At 41.0% G+C, this 11,099-nt stretch overlaps 1 protein-coding gene across 1 annotated transcript; it reads right to left on the reverse strand.

Annotated features, from left to right (window-relative positions):
• Window positions 1-3,685: 3,685 nt before the first annotated feature.
• On the reverse strand, window positions 3,686-9,924 carry LOC306781413 (zinc-binding protein A33-like). The gene is made up of 2 exons (XM_079274263.1): window positions 9,149-9,924; window positions 3,686-5,345 (listed from the first exon to the last, which is right to left on the reverse strand). The coding sequence occupies exons 1-2, from the start codon at window positions 9,449-9,451 to the stop codon at window positions 4,170-4,172; spliced, it is 1,479 nt and encodes a 492-aa protein (XP_079130389.1). The 5' UTR covers window positions 9,452-9,924; the 3' UTR covers window positions 3,686-4,169.
• Between the last annotated feature and the right edge of the window lie 1,175 nt (window positions 9,925-11,099).

An 11,099-nucleotide genomic window follows, 5' to 3' on the forward strand; every position in this document is an offset into this window, starting at 1 on the left:
AATTCACAATGAAATTGCAGTATTTATAGAAATAATGACAATCGTAATAACGCTGTCAGTCAAATTCAGATTTCACTCTATTTATGGTGCGTTTTGGTAAATGAATTGCACTCAAAACACACGTGTAGGGAGAGATTCTGTAACCATAACTGGATATAAAATTATTAAAGAGGCACCGGATTATTTCCAAAAATAGAATCATACATATATTAATGAAATATGAATAATTCATTTTAAAATATCATGGTTATCGTCAATACCGGTGTATATATCGCAACACCCCGTCTTCCATTTAATGTGAGCCAGTGATTGAAATTTAAAACCAGGACTCACCGCTACACAGGACTCACTTCTTTGTTTGGGATGTTGATGTGAAGCTGCAGAGCATGCAGACCACAATGTGTCGGAGACATAACTTCAGTTTATAGCTCACTTTACCAGCAGCTGTCAGTCATTAAAGGGTTGAGTTCAAGTTGATGGAGGTCCATAGTCACCTCCAGGTTTCACTCTTCTTCTTCTCCCCTGCTGTAGTTGGTTCTGCTACACCTTCAAGTGGTGGATGAGTGATGGAGGACAGCTTCTCCAATCAGGAGTCGTGTCCGACTGATATGTCATTAATACGAGAGACCCACGAGCATTTATTCATTCCTTTATAACGGGCGACTTGTTCGAACGTAACATATAAGCAAAGATATCTGCTGGCAAAGTGAATTTAAAAAATATTTTTTTCAAAATTGTGACGATAAAACATCTCAAAGAATTCCAATATGGATGCATCTGTTTTGTGCTCATTCTTCTGAACGTAGATGAGATGATCTGATGACTGCAGAGCATCATGGACTTCACTGATCAACTTACACAGTAATGGAGCACTCTATGATACTTTGTGACATACTACTCGATACATTTTCATATATATGTATATATACAGTATATATACGGTAATCTGATAAAAAGATCAAACTAAAACTTACAGATCCAGAGGCTCATGTTCTCTGAATCTCTCACTGACAAGAATTCTATATTAGCGTTTGAAAAACCTTTATTCGCGTTCATAGAATCTGAACAAAATGCTAACAAAGACAGAATACTGAAACAAAGTTAATGTTGCAACAGAAACAGGACAGAGATGAATATGCTCTATGATAGAGATGAATATGCTCTGATAGAGATGATTATGCTCTATGATAGATGATTATGCTCTATGACAGAGATGAATATGCTCTGACAGAGATGATTATGCTCTATGATAGAGATGAATATGCTCTGACAGAGATGAATATGCTCTGATAGAGATGAATATGCTCTATGATAGAGATGATTATGCTCTATGATAGAGATGAATATGCTCTATGATAGAGATGAATATGCTCTATGATAGAGATGATTATGCTCTATGATAGAGATGAATATGCACTATGATAGAGATGATTATGCTCTATGATAGAGATGATTATGCTCCATGACAGAGATGATTATGCTCTATGATAGAGATGATTATGCTCTATGATAGAGATGAATATGCTCTGATAGAGATGAATATGCTCTATGATAGAGGTGAATATGCTCTGACAGAGATGAATATGCTCTGATAGAGATGAATATGCTCTATGATAGAGATGATTATGCTCTATGATAGAGATGAATATGCTCTGACAGAGATGATTATGCTCTATGAGAGAGATGAATATGCTCTGATAGAGATGAATATGCTCTGATAGAGATGATTATGCTCTATGATAGAGATGAATATGCTCTGACAGAGATGAATATTCTCTGATAGAGATGAGTATGCTCTATGATAGAGATGAATATGCTCTGATAGAGATGATTATGCTCTGACAGAGATGAATATGCTCTGACAGAGATGAATATGCTCTATGATAGATGATTATGCTCGATGATAGAGATGATTATGGTCTATGATAGAGATGAATATGCTCTGACAGAGATGAATATGCTCTATGACAGAGATGAATATGCTCTATGATAGAGATGAATATGCTCTATGATAGAGATGATTATGCTCTATGATAGAGATGATTATGCTCTATGATAGAGATGAATATGCTCTATGATAGAGATGAATATGCTCTATGATAGAGATGATTATGCTCTATGATAGAGATGATTATGCTCCATGACAGAGATGAATATGCTCCATGACAGAGATGAATATGCTCTATGATAGAGATGATTATGCTCCATGAGAGATGAATATGCTCTGATAGAGATGATTATGCTCTATGAGAGATGAATATGCTCTATGATAGAGATGATTATGCTCTATGATAGAGATGAATATGCTCTATGATAGAGATGATTATGCTCTATGATAGAGATGAATATGCTCTATGACAGAGATGAATATGCTCTATGATAGAGATTATTATGCTCTATGATAGAGATGAATATGCTCTATGATAGAGATGAATATGCTCTATGATAGAGATGATTATGCTCTATGATAGAGATGATTATGCTCCATGACAGAGATGAATATGCTCTATGATAGAGATGATTATGCTCTATGATAGAGATGAATATGCTCTGACAGAGATGAATATGCTCTATGATAGAGATGATTATGCTCTATGACAGAGATGAATATGCTCTGACAGAGATGAATATGCTCTATGACAGATGAATATGCTCTATGATAGAGATGATTATGCTCTATGAGAGATGAATATGCTCTATGATAGAGATGATTATGCTCTATGATAGAGATGAATATGCTCTATGATAGAGATGATTATGCTCTATGATAGAGATGAATATGCTCTGTGATAGAGATGATTATGCTCTATGATAGAGATGATTATGCTCCATGACAGAGATGAATATGTTCTGACAGAGATGAATATGCTCTATGATAGAGATGATTATGCTCTATGATAGAGATGAATATGTTCTGACAGAGATGAATATGCTCTATGATAGAGATGATTATGCTCTATGACAGAGATAAATATGCTCTATGACAGAGATGAATATGCTCTATGATAGAGATGATTATGCTCTGATAGAGATGATTATGCTCTGACAGAGATGTATATGCTCTATGGCAGATGAATATGCTCTATGACAGAGATGAATCTGCTCTGAGAGATGAATATGCTCTATGATAGAGATGATTATGCTCTATGACAGAGATGATTATGCTCTATGATAGAGATGATTATGCTCTATGACAGAGATGAATATGCTCTATGATAGAGATGATTATGCTCTATGACAGAGATGATTATGCTCTGTGACAGAGATGATTATGCTCTATGACAGAGATGATTATGCTCTGTGACAGAGATGATTATGCTCTATGAGAGATTATGCTCTATGACAGATGATTATGCTCTGTGACAGAGATGATTATGCTCTATGAGAGATTATGCTCTATGACAGAGATGATTATGCTCTATGACAGAGATGATTATGCTCTATGACAGAGATGAATATGCTCTATGACAGAGATGAATATGCTCTATGACAGAGATGAATATGCTATATAACAGCATGAGATGTTTAGGAGCCTGTTAAATCTCCATGAAGCAGTTTGTAGAGGCTCTATTCTACAGAGTTCTGTCTGGACGACATGTTTCTCAGTGTGGGAGGAAACCTTCAACACAAATTAAGTTTTCTCTTTTGTTATTCAAAAAATACTGACCAAAGGTTTGAGCCAAAACAGTTTTATTGAGCATATTTGTTCATGTTATTTTTGTATTAATTCAAAGAAATCTGCTGTTCACCGGCCTCATACAGCAGGTCACATGACAACACCGCCCTCCAGTGCTGACAGAGAGGCATGACATGTCTACAGAGACTACAGAGAACCACAAATAATACACATTCACAATCTGACGGACAACAGAACAACATTCAAATGTGTTTACGTGGTGCTACATATACCATAAGACAAAGCAGCTCCAGCTCGAGCTCCGACAGCGACTGAGCCTGTGGCGACGTCCTAATAGAATAGACCACAAGCCCTATGATGAACCCCGTAAAAATGGTAGAAAGCCAGACTGACCTACAGAAATATGTATTACACGGTTTTAGATTTGGTGATGCATTTACATTCATCTCCTTTGGTGTGAAGCTTTGAACCCGTCTCATGTTTGGATCAGTTCTGCTCAAAGCTGAATCCTGTTGTGATAATGATCTGGACCTCAGTACCAGCACACCGTCAGAGGGCTGCGATCAGGTGCTGCGACTCTGATGTTAAACTGTGCCGACAGTGGCGTGGACATGAGACCAGCGCTCAGAGTGTGAATGTGCGTCATGTTGTCTGCATCGTAGAAGGAGAGCTTCTTGGAGGAGCAGTTCAGGTAAATGCCAATCTTCCGAGGTCTGGCTCCAAGTGCTAGCTCTGTGGTTGCTTTGCGACTACAGGTGGAATATATCTGGCCGTCGTAGCTCAGGAAATAATCTTTTATCCCAAGCGCCCAATAGTCCCTGAGTCCAACCTCTGTCTCCCAGTAATGTTGCCCTGAAGTGAACTCATTGACACTGAATGCATGGCTTATGATTGAGGAGGCTGCGGTTTGGCCAAAGGTAAACCTAAATCCTGCGGTTGGTCTTACGTTGGTGTGAAAAGCGGAGTAGTGACCTGATGGAGCTTGTTCGCTCTTGGGAGTGCAAAACAAACTCCGCCCATCATCAGACACGGTTATATCTGCGCGGTTGGTCGTGAGTGAGAGCAGCTCTGCTCGGGGCTGGATCACCTGCAGCATCTCCTTCCACACAAAGAACTGCAGGTGGCTTTCATAAGGCCCCAAAGAGAGCGAGGTGTTCACCACTTGGAGATCGTTGGCCCTGGGCCTGAATAAGCGCTCCGGGGCCGCCCTGCTGTTACCCTCAGTCCAGCTCCTCAAGAGTCCCTCGGAGTCTTCGATCTGCAGAACCGACGTCAGCTCTCCCTCCAACTCCCTGCTCTGGGACAAAGCGGTCTCCATAGCATCCAAGCTCTCCCTCATTCTCTCGACAGCGTCTTCCTCTTTGCATCGCAGCTCATTCTTCACCTCATCTTCTCTCTTCCTCAGAAACTGGTGCATCTCCTCAAACTGCCTGTGGATTTGTGTCGCCAGCTGCTGAGACTTCGCCGTGGTTTTCGTCATTTCCGCCCTCTGTGTGTGGGCGAGGCTCTCTGTAGCGACGATGTCGCTGCGAAGGCCCTCCATGCCCCCCTCCAGCTCCCGTCTCAGGGACGCGGCTGCTTCCTTGATGGGTTTGAACTTATGCCCGTCGTGCCTCTCAGCGTCTCGGCATATGATACAAGCCAGCTGCTGATCTGTGACGCAGAACAGTTTGAGCTTTTCTTCATGCTCAGGGCACAGCATAGCCGCCTGTGAAAAAATAAATAAAATAAATCTATTACAACCACAGACTATACAGGAAGTGGACAGAGTCACAGTGAGGTCAGCCATTGGTTTGTGGACTGCTGTTCTGAAGCCTTGAGTTTGGCAATTTTGCCGTATCCTTCTTGAATTATGGCTGTCGCCATGTTGTTGTTTTTTTGCATCCAATAAATGGAAGTTACTATTTTTGGAATGCGTAGGAGTGACGTAGAGACGCCGTACACGGCTCTGGTAATTGCAGCGACCTGTCAATCACAGTAAGCCCCGCCCTAAAGCTAGTTGTAGAAACGAGTCTTGACGAGGACGCGCAGTTTAGGGTGATACAAATTTTGCCCCATGCTAAATGTGTTTGAGGACGCTGATTGGCTAAATTGTATGTTATACATTTATATCTTTAATCAGCAATTGGCTAAATCAGGGGTCTTTCGGCCGTTTTTCAGGCCAAGGACCCCCAAACTGATAGAGAGATGGAGCAGGGACCCCCGACTATATAAAATTGTGTTTTATATTAAACTGGGCCGAGTACCGTGTATAAACATACCTCTTTATTGTGCATTCAACACTAAGCTATTCAAATAATACACAGGTTCATATTTTCATGTCTTTATTTTAAACATGTGTAAGGTACAGTGAGTAGGGAGGCCGTGCCACTGACATTTATAAACACACCTTGTCAGCTGATACCAATGCCAATATCAACATCATCTGTCAATAGCATGATAATCATGCATACAAGCTATTCAAAGTGATGTTTTCATTTTAAACATAAATGTGGAAACAGAAAATGAGCGATGGACTATTAGTGCCACTGCCATGCATACACATACCTGTTATCTTGCATACAATACTGAACTATTAAAATAATGGACAGATTCATGTTTAGAGGAAAAAAAAGAATTTTTTTTTTTTTTGATTGTCTAATCAACCAAACATTTCGCGGACCCCCTGCAGTACCTCCGCGGACCCCCTAGGGGCCGCGGACCCCCTGTTTAAGACCTCTGGTCTAAACTGCTTCATAGACCCGCCCCCTGTGGGCCATTTCTCAAGGCCACAGAGCTGCTGAGTCACGCAGACAGGCGGGGAGGAAAAACATATATATTTTTCGCAGCTATATTGTATTATACACACATACATCCACATATTGGGTGCATTACATATTTCAAAAACGCAAATTTTGACAATTTGTACAATTTATTATTATTTTCTGTGGCTCAAGGGGGGCCTTGAGCATTCACTTATTTATGAATACTTAATGCCTATAGTCTACTTCGGCCGAATCAAAAACGTTCGACAGATATTCAGGATATTAACCTACATGAAAAGTCCCGCAATGATCAACATGTGCATGGCTGATAAGTTAACAGCAGTGGTGTATAAAGTACCCAAAAGCCATACTTGAGTAACAGTAAAGATACCTTACTAGAAAATGACTCCAGTGAAAGTAAAAGTCACCGATTAGAATACTACTTGAGTAAAAGTCTTAAAGTATCTGATATGTATTGTACTTAAGTATCAAAAGTAATTTTCTGATATTAAATGTACTTAAGTATTGAAAGTAAAAGTACAAGTAAATGCTGTTAATAAAAAAGCAAAGGGTCAGAATTGTGAGAATGATGAAGTTTATTCTTTTAAGTGCTGTGGCACCATGACCAAGGACATGGAGCTGTGTTGAACATAATTGGGTTGCTGTGATCCATCCAGGAGCAACAATGTTCAACATAATATATTGTACATAACTATACTTTTGCATCTACTATGAACTTATCATCATAATTCTCCAAAAAGCAATATGATGAAGGAGTTGTAACAGTGCGTTTATAAGTCTGGTCATTAGACTAGAGCAGCGGTTCCCAAACGTTTTAGGCCGCGCACCCCCTTCTACATCCCGACCGGGTTCACGCACCCCCAATCCCCCCCCCCCGCCCACACACACGCACCTTTAAAAAAAAAAAAGCAACAGAGCCGCATAAAAATCGGACGAATGAGAGAACAGTTTGCTCGCGCGTGGCGTTTGTTTACAAGATAAAAAACACAAAAACTCTTCCTGCACCGTGCCTTCGAAAAGGTAACGGACGTAACGTTACGAAGGTAACGGACGATTGGCCAGATTGGCCACATCTGTAGGCTCGTCTACTTGCAGAGAGTAAAACTCACTCTTCTTCACGCGACCGACTAATGTAGCCAGGATGTCTTCGGACAAAGCATCGATGCGCGCGACAGTGTTGTTGGACACCGGGATCACGTCCAACTTTTTCGCTTCTCTCTCTCCAATCATACATTCCACCATCTCTTTAACATTTTTCCCTCTCCACCACCGCCTCTCCTTCTCCCTATTACGTATTCTGACCGCGTAATAGGGAGAAGGAGAGGTCCTTCTCCCTATTACGCGGTCAGAATACGACCACAACACGCCGCCTGTCTCCGGCAGAAATGCGCTCATCCACGCACGGGAACAACACCGAGTTGTAATATATACCTCCATAACACCCCGCCACTCTCGGCTCATACCTCCCCAGCAACGAGGCACATCACCCGGTCACAATACCTCCAGAATGTCCCCCGGGTGAAATCCGGGACTTGGTTTTATGGTTCCGAGTGGCGGCGCTCACTCGTTGGCGCCGGGACGCGAGGTCTCCAGCCGCCCCCGCCGCGAGGCACCTGATCGTCAGGTCTGTCAGCCCTCGGAACAGGCCGCGGGTCAATAACTTGTGGGTGGCGGGGTAGAGGCGAGGCAGATCACAGAAACATCATAAAGACTAGAGTATGGCAAAGATATGTTGATAAGAAACGTATTTGTACGTCAAACACAAACGTAATCAGGGAGAAAATACTTTCGTGGTAAAACGTAATTGAGAATGCATTTTAGTTTTGGGGGAACGTAATTTTTAGGAGACAGGACTGCACCGCCATTACATTTTTCCTCTCGCGCACCCCCTAGAGGCAGCTCGCGCACCCCCAGGGGTGCGCGCACCACACTTTGGGAATCCCTGGACTAGAGGATGTAGAGGGCAAATGCATAATATTATGTTCAGCAAAACATATCTACTTGATGCATCAGGTCAGTGTTTAGAGAAAGGACACCTGCCTTGTAAACTCCTGTGGGCCTGATTTGAACACAACAGGCAAAGGTTTTGCTCAAGATGAATCTGCAATTGGGCGACTGCTACCATCATAATAACTCCATCTGATCATCCACAACATGACTCAAATATAAAAACATGATCAACACTAAAGCAGCACCGAAAGGAACAACCCAGTCATTACTTGAAACTGAAACATGTCCTGTTCATCTTCAGAAGACAATTCTATTAGAATGTAAAGAAGTTACATTGTATTAGAATGCAACTTCTTAACATTCTATTAGAATGTAAAGAAGTTACATTGTATTAGAATGCAACTTCTTTACATTGTATTAGAATGCGGCTTTGAGAGCACTTGTTTGCAATTGTGCATTAACGTGATTAACCAATGATTTAACTTGCTGCTAGGACCACTGGTTCACCAAACCTGCTGGCTTGCAGTCTGTGTTCCACCACAGTCCCCGACGCTGCTCTCGTGATTCATTTTGTTTCTAAAGATAGATTTGATTTTGTAGCGAGTAACGAAGGTTTCAGGGGAAATGTATCAGTTTTCTTTGCAAAATGTAGTGAAGTAAAAGTAAAAGTCAACAGAAATATGAATAGTAAAGTAAAGTACATATATCCAAAAAAACGACTGAAGTACAGGAACGAAGTATTTTTACTTCGTTACTGTACACCACTGATTAACAGTTATGAATATCACGAACTTACCTCTGCTCTGTCTCTCCCGTTCTCTTCCTTCATCTTCTCAGCGAGCCTCTTCAGTGTGACGCTGGTTGGAAGACCACACAACGTCGGAACGGCTGTCTTACACTGTGGACACTGCGGACTCGGACCGCCTGCGATGCACTCTCTGCAGAAGGAGTGTCCGCAGAGGAGAGTCACCGGATCCGCGAAGACGGTCCGACAAACGGGACAGGTCAAATCCTCGGAGTACGCAGCGGACGCCATGGCTCTTCGTTCGCTCTGCCAGGCTGGCGGGCAGTAGAGTTGTTTTGTAACAGTCAGTTTCATTTCCTTCACTTTCACTCTCCTGTAAAAAAAGAAAAGAAAAAGGAAGCCGCACCCCTTGGATCACTTTCAGTGGTTCCGGGTTTCCACGGCCAGGTGATGGCGCAGAACAACACGCTGGAGCTCAGAATCACGGCTCACTTCTACAAACAGGGACAAACTAGTGTGTTTAATTAAACACTCCACCTGCATCATGAGGACCATCGACACTTTGTTAGAGGGGCGTGTGTGAGTGGAACATCGCGCTCTAGCGGTCAGATGTCGAAACTGCTGCTGGGCGACATGTCTCTACACTGAGCTCACAACAGTCCTTCACCCTGTCCGCAACATTTCAATTGTTTTTCAAAATGTTTGCTTGAGTTAGTCTTCAAAGTTGCTGTAGTTTCAGTTTCGTGCTTTATTGGAATTAAGATTAGAAAATATATAATAATGTTTTTGACATACTATACTGTGAATCGTTTGACACAACAAAACATGACATGACTTTCAAGATACTATACTCCAGCATTTGTCTACATTCTGTACAATTGCTTTTTATTTAACATAAAGACTTTCTGAATTTCTTCAACATACTATATCAACATAGTATAGAATACATTTTTAATGTTCTAGGTTGAGTGCACACAATGAAGGAAAATTGAGTTAAGGTTAATAAAAGAGTGAACGACTTTCCTGCCAGTGTCCTGTAAAAGACTGAGCTGCTGCATCACACCTGCCGAAGTAGATTAGTCTGGACAATTGGACTGTGCCATTCTACTACAGCCAGAGGGGTGTTCCCAGGAGCCACGACATCTGCACCACAGAGGAGGAATGTCTTCTATCCCCTGCAATCACCTATGGACGGGCCAGCAGAGTACATATGATGCCGTTAGGAGATGGAGGAGTGGGGTTTAATGTCCAGAATATAACTTCTATATGAAGTTTTTTTAAATGAATTCATTAATAAATAACATTATTATTGTGTTTAAATGATAACTGTCATGCTGTTACACACTCTGGTAAACGTTGGTGTGTTGTCCGCCAATAAACTGAAAGAAGAAGAGGAGGATGGAGTGTCTCTTGTTCAGAAGAGCACTCATGTTGTTTTAAACTAAGTTTAGTGAATTTGTACTTAGACTTTGGAGCAAGAATGTTACGTTTATATACTGATTGTGATTTGTCCCTTTGGCTTGATTTTGTTCCCATTCTTAATTATTGTAAATACTTTGGGTGAATAAAATCCAAATTCTTCCCACCTTTACCTGCTCTCCCAGCGTTATGCGTACCCTGGTCGACATATGCTATAACGTTTTACAACATACTTCTTTGAATGTCTTTAACATACTATAGTATGTATTTTTATGCTTTTTTTCAACATATATGATGAAATGTGATTTAATACTTCAAATGACTATGCTATGACTTTTTATGACCTACGACAATGACTTTTTTTCTACGTACTATACTATGACTTCTTTTGACGTGCCTATACTATGATATATTTGTATGACTTATATGACTTATTTATGACTTTTTCGACTTACAATACTATGACTTTATGATTTTTTAGATATATTATGACCTTTTTCAAAATGCTATACTGTGACCTTTTTGATGTATGTTCTTTTTCATACTATATTATGACTTTTTGTGACCGATATTGAAGTACTAT

This window comes from Melanostigma gelatinosum (genome assembly GCF_949748355.1).
Source record: "Melanostigma gelatinosum genome assembly, chromosome: 8".
NCBI lineage: Eukaryota > Metazoa > Chordata > Actinopteri > Perciformes > Zoarcidae > Melanostigma > Melanostigma gelatinosum.

Excerpts from the sequence above, each read along its gene's own strand:
- LOC306781413 (XM_079274263.1), bottom strand. The coding sequence starts at position 9,451 with ATGAAACTGACTGTTACAAAACAACTCTACTGCCCGCCAGCCTGGCAG. Across the intron at positions 5,346-9,148 it reads ACGGGAGAGACAGAGCAGAG|GCGGCTATGCTGTGCCCTGA; the intron begins GTAAGTTCGTGA and ends ATTTTTTCACAG.